We start from the raw sequence: 25,850 nt of genomic DNA, 5'->3' as shown, positions 1-25,850 counted from the left end.
CTTCTACTTAAATCATTTTGTTTAATTAATAGGGAGAAAGAGAGAATGCTTTCATGAAGTTGGGGGTATGGAAAAGGAAAGAGATGCACTAATAAATATCATAATTCAGGACTTAAATGTATAAGAGGATTTAAGTTCATTTTGATTTGTTGCAATGATATTTTTACCTTGTTTCTTATTTTGCCTTTACCCATTTCTTGGTCTCTCATTCTGTTAAAGCCTTTTAGTTCACTTTTTAAAACATTTTATTTGACAATAAATGTAGTGTTATGTAATCATTTGGGGAAGAAGAAGGAGGAATAGGCTCAGGTGAGGAGTGACTTGAGTTGGAGATGAAGCGATCTCCAGCCGTGCTCCCTGAGGGCACAGAGCTAGAGGGTAAAGGGCGAACTCCGCTGATTTTGGAGGTAAAGCTCTCTGTGGCCTTCGTAAATGTTAGAGGAGCTGGCTGGCCCCAGATTCCTACCTGTTTTCATTATCTTAAGGCTAACGAAGGTGACAACTTAACATTTCAGGTTTGTATTTTACCATCTTTTGTCATCCTCTGACTCTAAATCTCACAATTGAGAGAGACAAGACTTTGTTCAGAGTGCACTAAAATGTTATTTCATGTGAATATGTTTTTTGCTTTTGTAAAATTTCTTGACTTACATTTAATTCTTGTCATCTTGAAACATTTATTTCCCTTATACAATTTTTTTTAAGGTCAGCAAAGTCATTCACAGCTTATATTTTTCTGGATTTCTCTCTGACATATTTCTCCTCTCCTACCCATCCGTGACATTTTTTAAGCCAGTGTCCTCGTTTCGTAGTTTGGCGAGCAGATGAGTCCACCTCTGCATTCTCGACAGGACTGGTTCTCTTTCCAGCACTGCTGTTTGCCGAGTGACCTAGGGAATGTCACTCAGCTTGCTAATTTTTTTATACGTCCCAGTAAAAATGAAAAAAACGCCCTTATCCCTGCCTTATCCCAGGTTTTCTGAGGATTAAATAAGAAAAGGAAAGTAACCTATGCTTTTAAACACCGAATCATGACTTCAGTATTGGAAGTAGTAGCATTACACATTGCTACTATTACAGCCTACTGTGTTTTCATGCCGTTTTTATTTCAAAGTCAATAACATCATATTTACAAGTAACTATATTGGTAATCTACATTGAAGATTGTTTTGTATTCACATTTGTTCCAATATATAGAAAAAATTATGAGGTTCTTTAATGGACACAAGCACGAATTTACATTAAGCATGCAAGTGTTTTTATCAAAATATAAGCCTGCCTTTGACAAACGTCAGTGCATGGGTAGATGGCACAGTCTTCTGAGATCCTAGGAAAAGTGTTCTTCAGGTCGAGATGGAGCCTGAAGAGTCTTAAAATTGTAAGCTTTGTGCTTCTATACCTTTAGAAATAGTGTAGTTCTTAGAGGAACAGAAAAGTAGTATGTGTTTCAATGTAATTGTTTAAAATTAGGCTGTTAGGATTTGAATTGGAAAACAGTATGGGAAGCTGGATAATTAGTGTTTAAGTTTATTAACATTCTTCATAGTATAATACTGAAATCTATCCTATGTCATTTGTATTTGGAACATTTACTGATATGTGGAGCAAGAGATTAGAATTCTAGAAAGACACACATCGACTTGCTTCCAGCAAGGTAAAATTGAGGTCGTTTTCCCACATGATCCCTGCCTTACCCAGCATTTTAAAATGTTTGCCTACTTTTGGCATCAGCCAAAAGCTATGCATAACTCTTCTTTGTGCATCAGCCCTTGTCTTAAAAAAGGAATGGGGCATTTACACCCCCGCACAGCGTTTGGACTATTTAGAGGCGTAGTAGCAATACATGGAAAGATGAAACGAACACAGAGGCCAGCGACTGGCCGAAATAGATCGCCGTCGTGGAGCGTCACGTCCTTGTAATGCCTCACCCACCATTTCGTGGACACTTTCGCTCTTTTTTCTTTTTTCATGTGGAAGCTTGAAGCCAAAGGTGGAAATTATGTGATGCCTGAGGTTACTTAGCCAGAAACAACGTAAGCGACTTTTTTTGAAAGTCAAAGCGGATAATCAATGGCCAGCATCTTTGTCTTTTTATTTTTATTTTACGTACTAGTTATTGACCATTTTATGAAAATGTTGGCCCTGAATACCGAATGTCAGGCTTTAGCTATTGAACTTGCAAGGGCAGATTGTGCTCTGCAGATACCGATCATCTTTCTGAACAGGAGAAACTTCACTTCTGCTTCTCATCAATAAGACGGCAAAGCTGTAAGAACAGCTTAGAGCTAGGGGACTGTTCATTCCTCGTGTCAGAACTGGTAGACGGATCAAATGAATCAGCACCCATGTGCTAAGAGCCCGCTTTGCACCTGATGCTAGGAAAGAGACTGACAGGAAAACAAAGATGAAGAAAACATTTCTTCTGACCTCAAGGAACTTACAATCTGGTTGAAAAATAAGATCCCATCAAAGTTAAACAGTACAAGGGAGAAAAGTGTCAGAAGCTGTGGCATGGCAAACTGTGAGACAGAGACTCACCACTCCGCGTTCCCTGGACGTGAGACTTCATTTGAAGAATGAAAGCAAAAGCAGGCTGCGCGGGGATGGCAGGATTTGAACAAGCCGAGAAAATATTATGCAAAGTCTGTGTATGTTTTATTTAGTTATACCCTCAGAGTCTTGTGCTGTCTTATGAAATCAGCAAATTTATTCCTGTGGGCGGTACAGTAAGCCCGAAGTCCCTCTGCTGAAAAGAGCCAATGAATTGCAACATAACTTTATTATGAATAAGATCAGATGTGAAGGGGGTCGGGGCGGGGGGCGATGCGACTAAAAATTAACGAGGATCATTGACAGCATTTCTAACCATTTAAATACAGATTTATGTTTATATTTATATTTCAAGGACACTGGGATAATATTTATCTGCTGGCTCTTTGGGCATTCCTGGTATTGTATGTTCTCAGATAAAAGGTGACAAAATAGTACCAGATATTACATTATGTAGTGTGACTAGTATGAACACATTTGGGGGTGTTTGAATAATTCAGTGTGCGTTTTTTAAGTAGCTTGTATGCATGCATATGTTTGTACATATTATTTTGGTCTAAATTATTTGTGAGTATCTTATTATTCTAAGAAAGTGGGCCAGTAACATACAGAAAAGTAGTAGTTCATTTTAAAGTAGTATAAATCAATTCTATGAGAAAAAAATGAGCTGTAACCTAGCTCAAAATGCTGTTCAATTTAATAGGACTATCATTAAAAATGGAAAAATAAGCATATGTTCAGGTATCGTAAAAAGGAAAAATGCGTTTTTGTTAGACTAGTGTACTTACTATCCAGAGATAGTTTTCAAAACCGATTAAGTGGGAGATTCCTAATTTATGTGAGGCGTTTTCCATCTTCTATTATATTGCTGTGGAATGAGAACTGTACTCAGAGCAAAGACCTTCTGAATTAGCTTTTGGGAAGACTCCAGGTAAACGTCTCTAAAGATTACATTTCTCTTGATTTGTCCCTTGCAGTATTTTCCACGTGTAAAATGCTGATTGAAAAGTTTAATTAATAGAAGAATATAAAATCCACATCCTTTTTAGTGCGAATCTTTGGGAACCATACAGAAAGTTGAAAGTAGGTGTCTATCTTGAACTCTACTGTAAGCTTTCTTTAATTGCAATCATCAGAAATTGGCCAAAGGTAACTGAAAAAAAATAAATAAATAAAGGGGGGACTTTATTGAAATAATTGGAGATAACTCACAATTAATGGAGACGCTGAATAGCCAGTCTTCAAAGGAGAGAGGACTGACGTTTGTCATAAATGTGAGGGTTGAGAATGAGCCAACATTCCCAGCGGGATGTGGCAGGCAGGGGGCTGGACCGGCGCCGACCTCTGCGTTTTCTCGTGGCCCCTGGTTAAGGTTCACATTTCTGGGAAGACTCTCGGCGTGTCTCAGGGTACGTGTCCGTCTCTCATCCAGGACTTCCGAGCATCTTGGTTTCGAGTACCATCAAGGTTGCATGAAACTGGGAAGATTTAAATCCCCAAAGGGAAATCGAGTTGCCATGGTCAGAAGAAGGGAATGAGGACGCAGACAGGGACAGTACTGACTCGGAAGTAATTTATTTCTCATTAAAGTCTGATCAGGCAGCGCTGTCATTCCCTGGTTATAAATAAACGCACCCTCAGTCCCACAGTTAGAAAATGGGGTTCCAGGATTTTAGCAAGGTCTGTGTCAAAATCTGTACACTCGTTATAGCAACACACACAGTTACACACGCACGCACAGGCACACATGCACAGATTGCTTTAGAGATTAAGGTTTTGACTCAAACGATTCAGCAATTTCTGTTGTTCCAATTTATCTGTGTGTGTTTATTCTATTACCTTTTGTCATTCGTGGAGTACCAGTGATGCATGGTGTCAGTCCCATGCACTCACCGGCACGTTCTCTTTGAGAACCTTGATGTGCATGTCGATAGCTGGGTGGTTAGAGCATTTTAAGATTAATACGAAAAAGAGCATTTTACTTGATTGCCATAGTCATCTAACAGCAGCAATGAAAATAATAGGCATTATTTTCTATGGGAATGCATTTTGTAACAGATGTGCAGAACGCCGAGGCCACACAGACGTGTACGATGTGGTCCCAACCTTGCGTTATCTACCTGTAGAGAGAGTCTTACACTGAAGCTTATAACAGAATCCATCGTTCAGTCTGGAAGTGAGAAATCATCTGGTCAGACGTTCTCATTTTGCAGACAAGGAACAGAAGCCTGCAGTTGGTGAATGGAAAGCCCAAGTTAATAGAGTAGGTAGGCGGCAGGGTCCTGGCCATGATATTGTCCCTTAATTCCCAGTGTCTAGGTCACGGCGGTATATAGCATGTGGCACATGAAGTCCACAGATAGTACATACTGCAGGCTTTCTGGAAAAGGCACATGATTCATACATTGTTCTTGGTTTATTTTAGTTTGAAAAAATGGAATAAAATAATTTAAAAAAAGAAAGTTGCAAGATCCAAGGAACAGGGAGATCTAAATGTGTGTCTTCCTACTGTTTAGTACCTCAAGCGCTGAAGAATTTTAGCAACAGCCTGCATTTTTTTATACAAACCCAGGAGGGCCAACTTCGAATTACACTTATATGTTGTATTTTTAAAACTGAAGTGCTTAATGAACTAAACATTAGATATTTTGCTTTGACTAAATTGTTCTATTTTTTTTTCCTTGCCAATGTGCTTTAAGTGCATCTCGGTTTTCCTATACTGAGTGCCCTGATTTTTGATTTGATCCTGATGGTACAAAAATATGTACGGGTACAAAAATATGCAATGTCTACCTGAGAATGTAGGACAATTGCTATCGTCATACACTTAGGAAAATTTTGGAGATGTCTATTTCAACTGCCTCACTTTACTGATTCATAATTTTTTTTTTTTTAGGTGAGGCAACCCTTGGTTGACTTCACAGATTGCAAGGACCTTGTCAGCTTACCATCTCTTATTTCTTTATTTTTCACGCCTATAGTACCTGGTCTTCCTAGGTGGTCTCCCATCCGAGTACTAACCAGGCTCGACCCTGCTTAGCTTCTGAGATCAGATGAGATCGGGCTTGTTTATGGTAGCATGGCCTAGACCTGATTCATAAATTTGAGCTGAGAAAGTAAGTAACTGGTAGTTCCTACAGAAAGGCATGTCAAGCCTGGCACTAATACCCCAGAGTCTCTTGACTTCTAATCTTCTGGCCTCTTATTCATTATTCATACTACATTCTTTTTGATGACACTTTCCAAAATTATTACAGGTGTGATTTAACAGAAACTTGATATTTTGAGAGGAGATGTGGATTAATGGTAAAGAAATCTCTGAAAAATAAGGGGTACTGGGCTGACAAAAATTAAAAGGCATTAGCTTTCCTGATGGAATTTTTCTGCCTCCTGATACTATCCTTGGACTTTCTTCCGAAAACCATTCTCCATTTTCCTCAAAATGATGTGTGGCAGGACCCTGTCCCTTGAGCTTTGGTTTTCATCATGAATTAATCAGCCACACTCTGTACCATTTGTTCATCTCCACCAGCAGAGCTCCAAATCCTTGTGGCCTGAGAGTCTTCGATTTTAGACAGGGATGCAGTCCTCCAGGGTAGCATCGAAGTCTCAGCTGTGAGGACTCCAAGGGCACCAGAAACTGGGGATGAGTCGGAGGAGGGGCCGTGAGTACAAAACAAGGCCTGACTTCTGACATAAGTGGGGAGGCTTGCTGCTTTCATGCTAGGGAGTCGTCCTCAAGGAATCATAGGACCGAAACAGTCGGAAAGGAGTGTCAGCATGAGGAAAGGCACAGGAATGGAGATACATAGCAGAATGGTTTTATTAATTGGATTACATATCAGTTTGATAGCCTAGGGTTTTAGATAGGAGAGTGATGGGGAAAATAGTGATAGGAAGAAGCTGGGTGATAGAGCTGTCGGTGGCAGGAAATCTCGTTTATAGGTAATGTAGTACATACTGCAAGGATGGCTCAGACAGGCATAGTTTTGAACCTGGGCTCCATCCACAACCAACTGTGAGACTTTGGAGTCCAGTACTAAACTTGGCGATAATAGTGCTTGCTTGCCTTAGTTAGAAATTGTGCGTGGCTGGTAGCAGCAAAGCTTAACACTAATGACTTACTAATGAGAAGTCTGGAGCTATGCACTCAAGGACTGACAATTTGGCAGTGTAATGTCATCAAGTGCCCTGGCTTCTTACACCAAGCACTCATCACTTCATATTTACCAGATGGCTTTTGGATACGTTCCCTTTGTGTTTACGTCCCAGGTGAGATAGGGAAGAAGGAGCAGAAATCAAATGCCGGCTGAATTAGCAACTCTCTCCTCTCCTTTAAGGAGGCTTTCATTGATGCTCAAACCACCAACTTTCTTTTGTATTTCATTGGCTAAAACTTAGGTATAAGGACACTGCGTCTACAAGGGAGAATAGCGAATGTAGTTTTTCAGCCAGATACATGGCTACCTTTAACAAAAGCAGGATTCTATTAATAAGAATTAAGGGCAAATGAATAGTAGGCATGCAGAGAGAAGTCTGTCATACATGACCTTACATTGTTTGAGGATTAGGAAGAAAATTTCACCGTTTTAAATACTTGGCACATTCTAAAATGAGAAAGTTTGGAAGGAGGGATCGTTTTGGGGAAAAGTTGATGAATCTGCTTTTAGATATTTGAGCTTCAGTCGAAGATCTTGCAGCCATCCGGAGTAATTTACAAAATCTCAGGGAAAGGATGGAGGCTGGATGTGGAGGTTTCGAGCTGTCTGCATAATAAACAGATAGGGCAAAAGCTTTAACTGCTGTTGCTGCAAACATAAGCAAGTGATCTAATTGGTCACTCCTACATACGGTGAAAGAGGCCAAGTGTTTTAGGCTGTAATTTGCAGAAACTAGAGGGATCGTTGTGAGTTCACACACCGCTGACTGCATCACAAGGTACATTGATGGTAATTCTGGTTCTTGATGAGAGAAACATCCGACCCTTTCCTTCCTGTTCAGCCTCTAATTGCCTCGGGCACTGGGCGCTGCGTTTCTGGTCCCTAAGCCAGGGGATGCCGAGAGATGCTGCAGAGAGAGTGCTCCTCCAGGCTCCTTGAGGGCCTCTCTTTTCTTTTGGCTCATTCAGCCCTCCCTCCCAGATTCTAATTCAGAGAGATTTTGCACCTCTCACTAGAAAAAACGTTCCCACACTTTATTGCTCTTGGATTGTTTTTCTCAGTTAACCTTATACATTAGCTAATGCCTCCTATCTTTTGCACATCCAGAGGGGCTGGTAGAAAATAGAGAACCCCTTTAATACTGGGTGATTCCAAGTCCTTGTGATTAAGAAGCATAATAACCACAACTATCCTGGCCAGTGTGTTCATTACCTCTTGTTCTTGCTGGGGCCTGCCCTCTCCTCTCAAGCCACTGTCTCATTCTCTCCTTCCCTCCCCACATATATCCAGACTTCCCTCATCAGACTCTTGGATAGCAATGTGTTGTTTTCATCCCAAATATTTATTACAGGTTGATATTTTAAAACTACTTTTTTTATACTATGTTTCCTGAAATAGAATGTCACCTGCAGGTGCTCAAGAATAATCGCTGATTGCATGAATAGTGACAGGGAGACATGAAGTAAGAATGTCAGAATAATTTACAAGTTACCGAATATGTGTGTATGAACCTGTGCTATTTAGCGAGACCTATGTGAGAATTATAGCTATCAAACACATAAGTGGATGCTACATGGTTCGTGATTTAGAAATTATTAATATTCGTATTATAGAAACGTTGGTGTCGATTGTTTTTCAAAACATATTGAGGCCTAGGTGATAACTGGATCCCCAAAAGATTAGAAAATTTTTTATGAGGTGAATAGAAGTTGGAGACATTTAACTTATTAAATGAATTTTCAAGTTTCATGTCTTTTATTTTAAACCTGGAAACTTTGAAATGATTGATAATAGAGGCAAATGTTATAGTCACTGACTATAGTTCTGTGGGGAATTAAATGAACTACCTTAGATATATGTCAAGTTCAAGGCCTGTTTGCTTTGCTATAATCTACAAGTCTATTTGTTCCTGAATATGCAAACATTATCCTAGTGATTTGAAAAAAATTCAGGCTTTTAGTATTGACCTAATTGATGCATGAGTCATGGGTATTATGTTATAATCCTCTTGTCAAACATAAATATCAATTCTATCACCATTGGATAAAATATATATGTCTTTATATACATACATATATGTCTATTCCTTGCATACATATCATACATATGTGTATATATGTATATGTTTAATATATATATACATACACATAAATGAACACATATATACACACATATATAAAGTTACATATACATTATGTTAACAATATGAAATATTGACATATAATGATTTGACTTGCAGCATTTCAGAGAAAAAAAATGTAGCCTTTCTATGTAATTGAAACTTAAAGTCTATTTGTAACATTAAATAAAACCATCTCTTATTTTTAAGGCTGCCATGTGGAAAATGGAGTGCACACAGTAAGAATGGAAATATGTTTATAAAGGGTAAAATAATGCAAAACTAGGCTAAAGTGGTAGCAACTTGGACTAATAGTATTGAGAGCAGATGTTGAGAAATTATATGCAGATGTAAGCAAGAAAATCAAATCAAGGACAAATTCCAGATTTTTATTTTGAGCCATCGAGTGACTGGTGGTGTCATTTACTTGGATGGGAAAGGTGGGAGGGGGAGGTGGTTTGGCGACTGTAGGCATTATAACATAGGTCTGGACATTTCAGTTCATGTTTTATAGCCACGTGGTGATATTAAGTAGGTGACCCAGTACATACGTAGTGGGCCAAGGAGATTGTATATAAATTTGGGAGCAATAAAAAATGTAGAAGGTATTTAAGGCATGGAACTGCATAGATTACCAAGGAAACGTGTTTATATAGAGAGGAGGATCCATGGGGGAGAGAGGTTTGGGGAGTTCAAGTGGTTCAAGAGATCACAAAGAGGAGGTTCGACTAGCCAAGGTGAGTGAAAACGAGCAGATAGTGAGGCAGGAAAAAAGCAGGGAAGGCGTGTATTAGTAAAGGCAAAAGGAGAATGTTTTGAGGAGGAGCGAGTGGTCAGTTGTACATCTGGGTGAGAGAGTTCGTAAGAACAGAGACATGAGCGATGAACGTGACAATGTGGAGGCCATCGATGAACTTGACACGAATGGAGGAAACTAGTTTTTTAAAGTAGAGGACATATTTGTCTTTGGTTCTAATAAAGCTGTATAAGAGGAAAACCCTCTAACTCCAAGGAAAAACATTCCTGAGAGGGTCAGATCAGGTGAGATGGGCAGCTTCAGTGGACTGGTTCGATTTTGATTTGCGTAGACACTTAGCTATAGCAAGAGGATGGGAAGGAGAGCGTAGGAGGCATCTCAGCTGGGACTTGTTTCGCCTCTGGCATCCCATGGGGCACAGCTCTTACAGAGGGGAGTGAGTATGTGTGGTATTGCCATCACCATTTCCAAACTATTTGATTTTCTTTCCCCTTCAGAACTCTTAACTGCTCTGTAGAATACACCATCAGACGTTACTCAAAATCGTCCATGTTGCTGTCAACCACCAAACATGCAGTGAGCACGCCATTCATTGAGGATTTCATACCCAGATCATTTTGTTCCTTCCCACCATTATTCTTGGCATGATAATTGATTCAGCTACACCCATGACCCATCAGACTTGTTGGTTTCACATTTTTTTGGCTTCTCGAATCCAGTGATCTGTTCTTCTGCCCCAGTTCAGTCCTGGGTTCTCATGAGCATGCCCTGGGCTTGTCAGCTCTCATACGTACACTACTGTTGAAAAGCTTCTTCGAGTATCATACTCTGTTCCCACCACCTCCCACTCTAGCAGTTCCGTGTCGTGACAAAGACCTACGACCTGTTGATGCTACTAGCATCTTCTCAGCATCTGCCATTTATTTCCTCAGTTAGAGCATGGGCCTTCATTCTTACCACTCCTGCACATATGCCCCTGTCCTCCTAAACCCTCTCTCCTCTCATTGTCCACACTGGTTAAATCCGACCCTTTGCCTTTTATGCACCTTTAAATACACAGAGAAGAGTGAAGCGAGGCAGACAAATAGGATGACTGGTTTTACGTTAAATTAATGACTACAAACCTCAAAGGGGCAATCCACAATTCTTAGCTCTTCCATTATACTTTCCTGTGTGTGTGCGTGATGTCCATTCTAAAAAAAATTTACTTCTCTCTACTATTCAAAACACCTTCTCTCTGCTCTCTCAGCTGATAACCTTATATCGTATCTCATCGAGAATATAGAAGCCATAAAAAAAGTCCTCACATTCTCAGCACCAAAACATATTACTGCACAAAAACAGTACTTGTTAAACAATAATATGGTTTATTTTCTAATGTTTTCCTGATGCCTCTTTTGTTTTCATGTTTCTTGCATTTTGTGATACAGCAGAGTAGACGAATCTATTTAATAGTTGAGAACTACTACGTAAACTTAAAATACTCGCTTAACCCAAATTGAGTGTGTATCTGTTTATCTGTTTGCTCTTTTATTTGTTTAATTTTTTTTTTAACGAGAGCTATTATTTCACCCAAATAGAAAAACTATGAGTGGAACCTTAAGATAGTCATTTAAGAGGAGAAAGTGAATTTCTTTATGGAATAAGTAATTATATGGAGTAGAAGAATACAAGTATAGCAGTGGTATTTTACTAAAGTTTGGATAGTGGGTATTTCGTGAACATTTTTAATACACCAAAATAGCCATGCGATTTTGACACGTATCTAAAGAACCCAATTCAAGATCCCTGAGTGAGGGATGCACACACACAAAAAAAGGGATAAGATCAGGCTTGTATTATTAAGATAGATGTGAATGGGCAAGATGTCTACCTGTGTTTCATTTTTGAGGGACCTATAACCATGGCCAGGGCTACTAAAGCGATTATAAACGGTTTTTAGAAGCTAAAATAATAATAAAAATGAATTATTTGAAGTTTATAATGGTATATTCAAAGCTGCTGTGAAGCTAACTATACAAAGGTGTTTATTTTGTACTGCCTGACAGAAAAGCAAAGAGATTACTGACAAGCAGGCTAAGAACCAACTATAACACTGGAGAAGTTCTAAACTAAGCATTCCGTTATGTTACTCATATGACAGATCGTGGAGTCAACAGGATTTGGTGATTGGCTATGCAATTAATGAAATAAATTTAGCAAATTATAATAAAAAATGAAGGGTTTTTTTTAATGTTCAATTAGGTATTCAATCGACAGAAACACAGACTTGGAGAGATACTTCAATATTGATGCCAACAGTGGAGTTATTACAACTGCCAAATCTTTGGATCGGGAGACAAATGCTGTTCATAATATCACAGTCCTTGCAATGGAGAGCCGTAAGTTGTAGGTTTAAAATTAAATTGGGATGGATGCCATTGAGAGCGGAAAATGGGTCGTCAGAAAGTTATCATTTCAACTCGAATTATATTAGGTGATTTTTTCAATTGAACAGAATCCTGAACGTTAAGTCACGAAACATTAGTATTTATTAATTTTATACTTATACGAAGTTAAGGAAAAGAAAAGACTATAATATAATGGGCCCGAATTACCTTCAGAGAGCTTCTTATTGTGTGGTCATATTTCACATGATGCCTTTATGCTGATATGAAATTGGTTGAATAGTTTACAAAAATTAGTAAGTTGATCTTTAACCAAGATGCCCAGATTGGCATATTCTGATATCGAACACATTTTAGTCTCTGATAAGAAAACTTTGAAAGAACGATGCATAATTATAATGTATTGTGTCATATGTGTATTATATTCATATATATTCACATATGTAACATATATATTGTATATGTATATTCATAGACATAACTCTAGTATCAAAGAATATTGAAATGCATGGGTTTTTGGTCATTCTTTCAACAATTTTCTTATCAGGGACTAAAAAAAGCATACACTGTCTAGATCCAGATATGTGACATTTGGATCAAATTTTTCTATACTTCCCTTTAAAGTCCACAGTGTTATGATTCTAGATTTTGAGGACTGGCCATTTTCCTTATTAGACTCATGCTTTGGATAGCCAAACATTCTTGGTTGATTCTAATTTTTAATATGTTTCCTGAAAAATAGGAAACTCGCATTAAAGAGTTTGAGTAAAAGGCAGTGGAATAACAGCTTTACTCTGAGAATAAATGATAAAACCTTTTCCTCTTGATTAGAGAATCCATCTCAAGTAGGCAGAGGCTACGTGGCCATCACTATCCTGGACATCAACGATAATGCCCCTGAGTTCGCGATGGACTATGAGACCACCGTCTGCGAGAATGCCCAGCCAGGGCAGGTAAGAAGCTCCCAAACACCATGCTTCTAGTTTGTGATTCTTTCAAAAGAACCAGCAACCATTGCCTTTGAAATACTGCCAGCTTTAAGATGAAATAGCATCAGCATGTTTCAGCAAAAGTAACACTTTGATGTGTAGCATAAACTAATATTAAAGGCACTTTCAAATGCTGGTTTAATTGGGATGATGAAAACCCCTCAGGAAGAAAGGTAAACATTGTAAAAGCCGTGATGAACCTTAAGGGCTTAACCTCTGTTAAGGAGGCACGTAGCACCTTGAGCTTGACAGGGCTGCTTCCCACCTCAGAGCAGGGCTGCAGCGCCTTGAAGTTGAGAGTCAAGTGCAGTTTAATCTCTGTGCGGCCTGTGCTACTCATCCGTATTGTTCATTGCCTTGTGATCTTTACCAGGATGGAAGCGGTACAGCTTATTTCTGAGGTTCACAAAGGTAAACTCAGACGTGAATTCTGAAAAGGACACGATTTGTTTCTCAAAGCCCTTTTTAGATTGGGTTCATATTAGGACATCGGCTCCTTCCCCCAGCTCACTCAGGTAGATGGTACTTCTTACAAGGAGTAAAGCCACTGTCCTGCCTCGGGAAACTCAGCAGAGCACGCCGACGTGCCCTTGTGAAAAATAGGAAACTCGCATTCTCGTCCTCTGTCCTTAGGTTATCCAGAAAATCAGCGCCGTGGACAAAGACGAGCCTTCCAGTGGACACCAGTTTTATTTCAGCCTAACTACTGACACCACGAATAACCACAACTTCTCACTGAAAGACAACAAAGGTAAGGTGTCATTACTGTCACTGGTGGAGGCAGCCGGTGCAGAGTCTGAGGGAGCAGAGTCTTTGCTCACTCAGGGATGCCGATGACGGATTTTTCTTGATGTATCAGTAGAGACCTTAATTAAAGGGCAGTAAGCCCTTCGCGCCATTTTTATCTGTGGATTTACTGTCATGAAGAAGCTGCTGCTACCTAAATATTTTAGGCCTAAATGAGGGCAGGGAAACCAGATCCATCTCTCTGTCATTTCTCCCAGACATTTGCTTTCTAATTTGTTTATTATGCTCTTTATCTAAATTATCGAATTGGCTGAGGGTCGCCTAAGTGCCTTAATCAGGACTGTCCTACATAGGTGTAACTTGAGACATCCAGAAAATGATTGAACTTCACACATTTCAACCTAAATCAACTTTGGCTTTGTTTTTAATGCTAACATCAGTTATTCTTTTATTTTAACCTAAAAAACAAAAGTAATGCATCCAAATAATATAAAATATACTCTTGATGCAAATAAAAAATAAGAAAGAAAAAAGAACTCCCTATCATCCCAAATCCCATCATTCTGCTTTAAAGGTAAATACTCATCAGTTTCCTAAGTGTCACGATAGAAACGTTTTTACAAATACCTGTAAGTAAACGGTTTTGCTTGGATGTACATATAGATATAGGTACAGATCTATATCTATGTATGATTATAGATATATAAACAGTATATAGACAATATAGGAACTTTTAAAGGAAGTTTGAGAACATGCTATGTATCGTGTAAATGTAAATTTATATATTCACATGGGTTTCCATTCAAGGTATTTATTTAGCAGGAGAGAGAGAGAGAGAAAGAGAAGTCTTTCCCGACAATATAGAAAATATAATTCTTTCAGTTTGAACGTGTGAATCAGGTTTTGGGGTGGGGAAATGTAGAAATAGAATCGCTAGTCAGATACTGGCTTATCTAAAAAGACCTGCTCTTGAGATGGACACTATAAGTGCTTTTACCTGAAGCCACCACCTTCTTTAGTGCAGACAAGCAAGCCCCTTTGGCCTCAAAAATTCAATCCAAAAAGAATTGTTCCTGATTCCCTTCCCTGCTTAATGAGAACGCTATCGTGTGCCCCTAGCACTCCCCACGTGGGTAATCCCAGACCCTCTGGTTGACCCATAGTTGGCCAGGGTGGCATGTTCAGCAACTGTACTCATCTAGCACAAATTCAGAGAGGGGAATTTTCGATCTTCCTAAGAAGAGTATGAATATTTCCCCAATATGTCATCATCCAGTACCACCATGATTGCTGGACAGCACGTGCACTAAAATGTCTGGATTTTCAGGACACAAATGAAAGACTTCCTTAGGTCCGGAGCTCCCTAACCTAGGCCTTGAAGGAAAACACGTAGGAGTAGGTAGAACGTCAGTTATTACGTTGGCTTTCATCTTAGGAAGCACGTGCGAACCCTGAAGAGTTTTATGATCTCTTTGCTGAACATAGAATTCTCTTGCACAGTAGGCATCTCAGCATGTGCTCCTCAGTATGTTGTGTGTGTGCGTGTGTTATTTGATGTCAGGCATGTTAGCTTACTAATCAACAACTTTAAAAAGGCTGCATCGAATACCATCTGAATGGCTGGGAGGCAAAGACATAGACGTGTGTGTGGCGTGAACTGTATAGAAACGTACTCAAGAAAGCATCCCTCAATAACTCCGTGTGTAGTTTTTTTAAATAAATGGCTCTCAGATTCATACATTTTAAAATAAAAGATGTGTTTACATAAAAACCTATCAGACGAAATCTGAGAATCAAAGTTTTATTCCTTTTACGTTTTAATTGCAGGTTATGTGTATTCTGCAGTCTCACGTGAGCTTGCTGTGTTGTGCTCTTTGAGACAGAATAGATTTCAGCTTTCCATTTCATTAGAAAATTGTTAATTCTTTTATGGCAACATTGGGTAAATATCTTGGAAAGGAAATCCGTATTAAAGCGCACTGGGTGAATCTCTGGTCCTGGTTTTCCTTCCTTTATTTTTATTAATTGCTGTAAATTTAAAGAGTCACATAAATTCCTAATTAGCTAATTAAGACAAGTTAGCTAGATAAATTGTTAGCAAATAAAAAAATCTATGTTAGGTAGAGAAATCATAGTTTTACGATGCAAACATTGATTATTATTAAAAGTTTCATAATTACTATAATTGTTAGATGAAATAAAATATTAAATATAAATGAACACAGATGACTCATTTTATCACTGACACGATGTTTATATACATGAGGTTTGGTAATGATATATACCAATATGGATTTTGGTAATGATATATACCAATATGGATTTTTAAAAACTATACAATAATTACTCACTTGAATAGCTATGCATACTCAATTCAAATTAAGCAAGGGTGGTGTATTTCACTTGTTTTTATATTGGGCTTGGAATTTGTCAAAGAAAAGATGGATTGGAAATATTTATGCTATCTGATGATGCTCCCAAAATAATCACCTGTTGATTTTTATTATTTCTATAAGTATAGTTTGAAATTTAACGTAAGTAAACCGATGTGTCACGCGTAATTTTTACAAAGTTAGTTAATTTAAGTGCTGCATACACATTTTCATAGTTTTACTTTATAACTGGTGATAAGCGTATAGCATGACAAATGTATTAAAATGAAGCAATATCTGGAAATATGGCTCTCTGTCAAAAGAAACCAGTGACAAGCGGGACGAAGTTTGGCGGGACCGAGCCCATCAGAGATGGTATTACCCCTCGATTTCTACCTTCCCAGACAACACGGCCTCGGTCCTGACCCGGAGAAACGGCTTCCGGAGGCAGGAGCAGTCGGTGTACTACCTGCCCATCTTCATCGTGGACAGCGGCTCGCCTTCGCTCAGCAGCACCAACACGCTCACCATTCGCGTCTGTGACTGCGACGCGGACGGCGTGGCGCAGACCTGCAACGCGGAGGCCTACGTGCTGCCTGCGGGGCTCAGCACCGGCGCCCTGATCGCCATCCTGGCCTGCGTGCTCACCCTGCTGGGTAGGTGCTCCAGGGCCTCGCCCGTCGGTGCGGTCTCAGGAGCGGGGCGGGGCGCGACTCTCTCCTATCCTATCAGCAGTACCTTTTTGAGGACATATGAAAAATATTCTATTCGATGGGTTTTTTGCTCACCGAGCAGCCCAAGGAGATGATGCACTTTCCGGTGGGACATCTAAAATATAACTCAAGGAAAATATCAGTTTTATTTTTAAAACAACAATGAAGGCAAAAGGCTTATCTTTAAAACTGAAATTTTTTAAAGTTCTTTTTTTTTTTTTTTTTAATTTACCACATCTCATTCGTTGGCTGTAGAAAGTTCTCTGCAGGGGAGACATATTACGAAGAATGTTTTCTATGTCGTGTTGATAATATGCTCATTTTAGAAATTGTTTTATATTCTACCTCTTTTCAGAAAAGGTTTAAGGTGGATTTTATAATTATTTGCAAATTTTAAAGGATTGCAGTTTCAGCAGTACAGAAGTCATAATTTCCAAGGAAGAGCTAACATATTTAACTGTCCTCTTCCATGATTATTATGTGCTGAAATTAGATTTATAACTCCTATTAGAATCACCATTTTATAAGAGATTATGCAACATCCTTCTAAAAATTGGGAGGCATCCAGCGTGGGCATCGGGCAATGGGTTTATTCCTTAGCTACTTTCCCCTTCACAGCGTAACTTCCTGCAGGAAGGACAGCAAGCATTCAGTATTGCATCTGCCACTGCACCATGTGTCTGCTTGGGATGTACTATAATTTCTAAATCCACGTATAATGTAGTTTTGTCAAAGTAGAACTTAGTGATGGGAGTCATCGCCGTGTCGTGTTTAGAAACAGGATTTATGGGATTAGGTAAGCCTAGCGTTTGTTACTGCCCTGACATGCGCCTGTTCTTCACTAGGGGACCTTAATTTTTCTAAGTCTGGCTTCTCAATCTAGCAGGGAAAAATAATAGAATTAGACTTAATTCATGTGCCTACCATAAAGTGAACATGTCATAAATTTTAAGTGTTATTGATGAAGCAAGTTCTCAACCTATTAACCAAGCTAAGCCTTACTTACTAATATACTGTAAATGACCTCATACCAAATGGAAGTTATCGTCAATAACTTCAGAAAATCAAATAAATCTAAAAGGGAATAGAGTTTTTTTTTCATATAGCTTCACATGGCAGAAATTCATTAGAAATGGGAAGAAATTCTCAATGAAAGCTTGATTAGAATGTGAGGCCTAGAATAAATTTTGGAGAAGATGGAACCATTGCAAAGTACTTTTTATTCCTCTACCGGGTTCCAAAATGTAATAGTAAAGATGTAAATTGCGTATTTGTTTTGTAATAGCTGAATAACCTAGATAAGAAGATATTTTCCTTAGTATTTAAAATGGCAGTGTCTTTAGCTCAAAAACGTGGTCAGAAAAAAATGAGGAGATAGGTAGATGGTAAGTAGATGACTCTGAACTCGACCAGTTCATCACAAAATAATTTAGATTACACTTTAAAGGGATAAGATTGTATTCCCCAGAATATATTCATACCCAACAGTTAATTAATGTTTGATTTTTTTTTAAAAGGTTATCTATCTAATGAAGCCTGCTTCATTTTCAGAGAATATTTTCACCTGTGACTTAGAGATTCATTGCAGTTTGTGTTGCTTGATGATTCTAATTAGTTAAGAATCATTAGCTAGCAGTTACTGAAAGTGAATTAGTTTTATAAGATTTCAGTCTTGCATACGACATATATGTGAGTGTGTGTATACATGTATCATGGTGAGATGGTAGATTTGGGAGATTTTGTCAAAATTTAAGCATGACTAATCTTTGTTAAATTTGAACATTTTCCTTAAATAGACTCCAGATTAAGAATGCCTTTTCCACTTTTAAGGATCAGGTTTTTATGTTCTGCATTTTATTCAGTTTTTTAAAGTTTCAGCAAGTCTACAAAAAATATGTCAAAACCGCTCCTGTCATACTAAAATACCGTTTGGAGCCTGGGCTCCTGCCTACAGCTTCCGTTTCCTGTAGGGCCTCTCCCACTAACCAGTGCGTTCTAAGGTTAGCGTGTTCAGAAGTGGGTCTGAGTCTTATTTCCTAAGTCTTTAGAAGCAGACCGTCAGGATTTTTCTTGCTCTTTTTTGTCCTGTCTCCTGTATTTACTATTATTATCGACTCTGGGTTTTCGTGATGGGCGTCGAGTGCCCACGGGGTGCTGCCGCGTGCACAGCCTGTGTGCAGCCTGATTCGTGGTGCACACATGACCCGTTCCTTATACCACCTCTGGCAGCGGTAGGACTCTCATTTCTAGACACTGAGTATCAGGATGTGTAACTCAAACCTCTTCAGGCCTCTGAGCAAATATCGCTAGAGAAGAGCGAGGCGAAGAGGTGGGAATGGGGAAGAACAACTTGAGAATCGAGTTCAGTTTCAGGATGACAGTTGAGAAGCATCTGGGCTTTAGGGTTCTCAGAAAAGAGTGCTTTACTACATGGCAGTGTGTGTTCTGGTGATGTGACAGGTGAGGCTACTCGTCACACAACAGAAGGGGCTGCCCCGACGCTCCCCGAACGCGGAATCGGTCCCGTGGTTTCCGAGGCTGGATTTGTGGCTCCGTCGGTCGCTGTGCTTCCAGCTTTATGGGTGAACTCCGGATTTCGCTCGTGCTCAGTCTTACGTTCACCTCTTTAACTTCCTCGCACCTGGAATCTGAAATGAAGAGATGATCCCAGATTAGAACATGAGGTTTCCTTTCTTTACAATGAGTACAACTCGAAGGGGACATTATCATCACATTCAAGGTTCCTGATAAAGTTGTCAGTCAGATGCCTCAATAATTATTTTTCATGCATAAAAATTTCACTCATATTTGGCAAGATACGCTTGTATTCTAACGCTTGAATAATGTATTTTGTCCCCAACTCTAACACTATGTTCATCATGCATTTTAATCAGTTGAATTATTGATATACAGTTATCTTTCAACCAGGATGAAAACACTTAAAAAATTCCGCGAATGACTGATACATTAAATTCTTACTTCAGTGTCCTTTTAGAGATAATCAGAGAAAGGATTTCAGTTGTTTTAAGATATGGTTTCAATATGAAATGTTGTAGATTTATTCAGAGGATAGCACAACTAGATTCCGTTGTATAGACAAAGAAGCTTTTATCCTGCTCACGAAAAGTGTCCCGGAATTTATCGTATCAAGTTTTGCCTTTTCCTCCAGTTGGACCTTTAGATCCACACAAGTGAAGTCCTGTAACATTCCCTCCACCTCTTGGCCCTTCAGGCACAATTAGTTAGCCGGGCCCAGCTTCAGGTTTCATGAGGCATCTGTGGGCACCGCTGCTTACTGCAAGGAGGCCAGCTAGACATGTAGCTGCCATGCATCTTTTCTCTTTTCTTCCCCGATCTACCAAATGCTGAACTATATTTTCTTTCCTGTGACTGTGGCCACTCGTGATTTTGTTCGACAGGAAAAAAAAAAAAAATTCCTGGTTATGTAAGTGATAGTGAAAAATCTATCATCTATCAGATTGCTGAGAAAAAAAACGATAATGGTGGGTAAAAGACCGATCCCCATCACAGCGTAGAATAGGACACGTTTGGCATAGCAGCCCTAGTGACCGTGCCGGGGGACAGCAGGGGCTAATGTGTGGTAGCAGATGTGATCCTTTCAGGGAAATGCGAGGCGTGGGAGAAAATGCATTACATTTAATGAGCTCATACTAAGTGCGAGACATTAGCTAAGTGCTTTACAAACATTGTATAATGTAATTCTAATAACACTTTCTACACAGGTATTACTAAGTAGTATTATTATGCTTGCTTTTTATATGAGAAAACTATAAATTAGAGAAAACATGCACCCAGTTATAGGATGTCAGCGCCAGGACCCAAACACAGACGAGACTGCCTTCCGGACACCCTTTCTAAGGTATTTTTCCCTATGTGTTTCTCGATTTGAAAGAGCTGTGTCTCCAGGACATGCCCATGGCCTGTGGGCACTGCAGCCCAGGTCTGCCACATTAGAGGCAGCGGTATCTTTGATCTGTTTCATACAGCGGCTTTACCACATCTTTGGGTAACTCCGATTTAAATTATCCTCCAATTACTCCCAGCCTTGAGAGAACACATTTAGAATCGTGTATGTTAAATTTGAAATGATACTTCGGTACAACCGAAATGTAATATACCAATTATCTTTGTGCATAAAGTGGGCAGTGTCTTTTCTCTCTGTCTTACTGGAGACTCATATGAAACCATTCTTACTCACATAATGGAGAGGAGCTTTGTGAATCTTGTTTAGGGGGAAAGGAGGGATAATTCCAGTTGTAAGGAAAGTTTTCTCTGTCTTGGGACATAGAGAGCAGTGTCTGCTTTGTGCAGCCCGCTGGCCAATCTCTGGTGAAGATCTGTTACTGGAGACCTGGGAGAACACAGCCATCGGTCTATGGGACTGACTGCTGACATCAGAAACCTGAATGGAATTAGCAAATATCGAACCATTTCCCTGCATTCCTGCCTCTTTCCTCTATTTAGTTCCTAATTATAGGGTGTTTTTTGTTTGTTTGTTTTTTGTTTTTTTGAGTAGACGCAGCCTTCACTTTTCTGTTTCATCCCCCATAGCCAATCAGTCCCCAAGTACTGTTAATTTTACTCTGTAGATGCTTCAGTCTATTCCTCTCTCCCCCTTGACGTTGCACCTGATTTGGTCCAGGGTCTGTCTTTGCCCTCCTCAATTATGGCAATTTCTCCAGTCTCCATCAGATCCAATCCATCAGTACCACGCAGTAAGCTTTTTAGAAGCAGACGGGATTGGGACACACTTCAGCTTAAAGTAAGATTTCCATGGCTCCCCGTTGCCTGCAGACTAAAATCACCCAATTTCTGTGACCTAGCTGCTCCCTCCCAGTTCCCCCACAGCGTGTTAGCCAAATCGCATGCATTGTTCTTTCCCAGACTCATTCCACTTTGTCCTGCCCGCTCGTACACGGTCTTGCTCTTTCTGCCTGAATATCCCTCCCCAGAATCCGCAAGTGATAACTCCCTTTTGTATTCAAAACTCACTTCCTTTGCTTCTGAGTCCAGGTTGGGTCTGGTGCCTGTGCGCCTCATGACAGCTTGTGTATAACAGTCCTGGAGCATTCTTCATGGCTGATTTGCCTTTTTCATTAGTTTGTGTCTATCTCCTACAGGAGACGTCTGCTTTTGGAGGAAGGGCTTGAGCATTATTTTTTTTTTTTCATTCAAGTATAGTTGACATGTCATATTATATTAGTTTCAGGTGTATCACAGTGATTCAACATTTATGTTCCTTATGAAATGATCACTGCAATAATTCTAGTAACCATCTGTCACCATACAAAGTTATTACGGTAATAACGACTTTTTCCCCTACGCTGTACATTACATTCCTGTGTCTTTTTTTTTTATATAAAAAGTTTGTACCTCTTATTTCCTTTCACGTTTTTCACCCATCTCCTGACCCCCTCCCCTCTGCCAGCCGTCATTTGTTTTCTGTATCTATGAGCCTGTTTCTGTTTTGTTTTTATTTAGATCCACATATAAATGAAATCATATGGTATTTGTCTTTCTCTGACTGACTTCACTTACATAAAACTCTCTGGGTCCATCCATGTCGTTGCCAATGGCAAGGTTATTTTTATGGCTGAGTAATATTCCAGAGTGTGTGTGTGCACGCGTGCGTGCAAGTATCGTCATCTGTATCCATTCTTCTATCGATGGACACTGAGTTGCTTCCATCCCTTGCTCTTTGTAAACAGTGCTGCAGCGAACACAGAGATGCAGATAGCTTTTCAAACTAGTGTTTTCGTGTTCTTAAGACAAATACCCAGAAGTGGAATTATTGGATCGCGTGGTAGTTCTATTTGTAACGTTCGGAGGAGCCTCCACACTGTTTTGCAAGGTGGCTGCAGCAGTCCGCGTTGTCACCAGCGGTGCATGAGGGGTGCCTTTCCCACTCGGCTTCTCCAGCACTCACTTGTTTGTGATAACAGCCATTCTGACAGGTGCCGCGTGATATCTCACTGTGGTTTGACTTGCATTTCCCTGATGATTAATGACGTTGAGCCTCTTTAAATATGCCCGCTGGCTATCTGAATGTCCTCTCTGCAGAGTGTCTGTTCAGATCCTCTGCCCATTTTTTTATTTGTATTTTTTTAATGTTAAGTTGTATTAGTTCTTTATATACTTTGGATATTAATCCCTTCATGGCTCTATCATTGGTAAATATCTTTTTCCATTTAGTGAGTTGTCGATTCGTTTTGTCTGTGGTTCCTTCACTATGCAAAATAGCTTCAGTTGGATATAATCCCAATGTTTATTTTGCCTTTGATGCCCTATCCTGAAGAGACAGTCAGAAAACAAATATATCGCTAATACTGATATCAAAGGGTTTACTGCCTATGGTTTTTCTAGAAGATTTATGGTTTTGTTTTTTACATTCAAGTCTTTAATCCGTTTTGAGTTTATTTTTATATATGCTAGACGAATATGATTTGGCTTTGTTTTTGCATGTATCCGTCCAGTTTTCCCAGCCCCATTTATTGAAGAGACTGTCTTTTTCCCATTGCATATTCCTGCCTTCTTTGCCATTGATTAATTTATCATATAAGCATGGGTTAATTTCTGAGCTCTCTATTCTGTTCCATTGATCTGTGTGTCTGTGTTGATTACTATGGCTTTATAGTATAGTTTGAAATCTGGGAGCGTGATACCCCAGCTTGTTCTTCTTTCTCAAGGCTGCTCTAGCTATTTGGGTTTCATATAAATTTTACGATCACTTACTCTAGTTGTATGAATAATGCCCTTGTTATTTTGATGGAGATTGCACTGAATCTGTAGATGCCTTTAGGATGGATGAACATTTGAACAATATCGATTCTTTCGATCCACGAGCATGATCTATCCTCCTTAGTTAAGTATACTCCTCAGTATTTTATTTTTTGATGCGATTGTAAGTGGGATTATTAATTTCTCTTTCTGATAATTTATTGTTAGTATATAGAAATGGCACTGATTTTTATAGATTAATTTTGTATCCTGCAACTTTACTGAATTCATTTATTCTAATAGAGGGATCTTAGTATATAGAAATGGCACTGATTTTTATAGATTAATTTTGTATCCTGCAACTTTACTGAATTCATTTATTCTAATAAAGGGATCTTTAGGGTTTTCTATATAATGTGTCATCTGTGAATCATGACAGTTTTACCTCTTCCTTTTCAATTATTTCTGGTATGATTGCTGTGGCTAGGACGTCCAATGCTAGGTTGAATAAACGTGGTGAGAGTAACACCCTTTGTCTCTCAGTCTGTTTTAAAGTCTACTTTGCCCGATGTATTGTTATCTCAGCCTTTTTTGTTTTCATTTCAGTCTGTGTGTCTTATCTGAAGTGAGTATCTTGTAGGCAGCGTATCCACTGGTCTTGTTTTTTTTTTTAACTCATTCAGCCACCCTGTGTCTTTCGATTGGAGCATTAGTTTATTTCATTTAAAGCAACTATTGATAGGGATGTATGTTGCCATTTTTATTAATTGTTTTAAGGTTGTTTTATACTCCTTTTTTCTCTTGTCTTGCTTCTTGTGCATTTACAACTTTCTTCAGAGGTATGTTTGGATTCCTCTTTATGTTTTGTGCATCCATAATAGGTTTTTGGTTACCATGAGAGCCATATATAACGTTACGTTTGTAGCAGTCTTTTTTAAGTTGATAGTTGCTTAGACCTGAATGCATTCTAAAAGCACTACATTTTTTACTCACCCCCCACATTTATGTTTTTGACATCATACTTACATATTTCAAGTGTGTGTGTATATGTCCCCTATTTTATTATTATATATGTGATCTTACTACTTTGGGGTTAATCTTCATACTAGATGTATTATTGGTTGATCCACTACTTTCATTAAGTGTTGGCATTTATCAGTAATATTTTTCTTATATTTTCTTATTTTTAGTGTTGGCCTTTTCCTCTTAGGTCTCTTTAACAGTTCCTGTAATGCCAGTTTAGTGGTGATGAATTTTCGTTTTTTGCTGGTCTGGGAAACTTTTTCTCTCTTTCAATTATGAATGATAACCTCTCTAGGTAGAGCAAGGGTCCCCAACCCCCAGCCATGGATATTTACCAGTGATAGAGCCAAGAAGGGACCAGTATGGGTCCACAGCCTGTTGGGAACTGCAGGAGGTGAGCAGCGGGCAAGCGAGCAAAGCTTCATCTGTATCTGCAGCCGCTCCCCAGCACCAGCATCACCGCCTCAGCTCCACCTCGGCTCATCAGGCGTTCGATTCTCACAGGAGCACCAGTGCCTGGTGCCAGAAAGGCTATGGACCACTGGGTTGAAGATTCTTACTTGTAGGTTTTCTCTTTCTTCTCTTTGAATATATTGGGCCATTCTCTCTGGCCTGCAAAGTTTCTGTTAAAAATGAAGCTGATTTTCTTACGGGGATTCCCTTTAACTAGTCTTTTTGTTGCTACTTTAACTTTTGGTATTTTAATTACGATGTTGCTTGGTGTGGGCCTCTTTGAGTTCATTTTGTTTGTGGCTCTCCTTACTTTCTGGACTTGGATGTCTGTTTCCTACAAGCAATCAAGGAAGATTTTACTCATTATTTCTTTAAATAGGTTTTCTGTCTCTCTTCTCCTCCTGGGACTTTAGGTTGCTGGCCCCAAGGAGTAGAGTCAGTTTGGAGGGGCTGTGTTTCCGGTCAAGGCTGGCTGTAAGGTGTGTAAGCTGTGGAGCTGCTTGGGTGGGGCTCTAGTGCATGCCAAAGCCATCACCAAGTATGTCAGATCTGGAGCATCTTGGGAGGGGCTTTGGCACAGGCCAAGGCTGGCTGCCACTGGTGCCAAGGTCAGGGCCACTTGGTAGTAGCTATGATGCCAGCCAAGGCTGGTCATCACTTGTACTGGGCTTAGAGCCATGTGGTAGTAGCTATGATGCAAGCTGAGTCTAGCTGCCACTCATTCAGGCTTGGGACTGCTGGGGGAAAAGGTTCCTTTGCAAGTTGAGGCAGGTCACCATGTTTGGCAAGTTTGGAGCCGTTTGGGATGAGTGGATTGGACTGGGCAGTATTTCAGGGGAATA

At 39.5% G+C, this 25,850-nt stretch overlaps 1 protein-coding gene across 1 annotated transcript in view; it reads left to right on the top strand.

The window, feature by feature from the left end:
• CDH7 (cadherin 7) overlaps nucleotides 1-25,850 on the top strand; it is a 129,122-nt gene that overhangs the window by 80,619 nt on the left and 22,653 nt on the right. The window contains exons 8-11 of the mRNA XM_011366038.2: nucleotides 11,831-11,967; nucleotides 12,805-12,926; nucleotides 13,596-13,713; nucleotides 16,486-16,737. Coding sequence (XP_011364340.1) covers nucleotides 11,831-11,967; nucleotides 12,805-12,926; nucleotides 13,596-13,713; nucleotides 16,486-16,737 — 629 coding nt within the window. The remainder of the gene's footprint in view (nucleotides 1-11,830; nucleotides 11,968-12,804; nucleotides 12,927-13,595; nucleotides 13,714-16,485; nucleotides 16,738-25,850) is intronic.

Source organism: Pteropus vampyrus, unplaced genomic scaffold (assembly GCF_000151845.1).
Source record: "Pteropus vampyrus isolate Shadow unplaced genomic scaffold, Pvam_2.0 Scaffold119, whole genome shotgun sequence".
Taxonomy (NCBI): Eukaryota; Metazoa; Chordata; class Mammalia; order Chiroptera; family Pteropodidae; genus Pteropus; species Pteropus vampyrus.
This window is presented reverse-complemented; position numbering and strand designations above follow the sequence as displayed.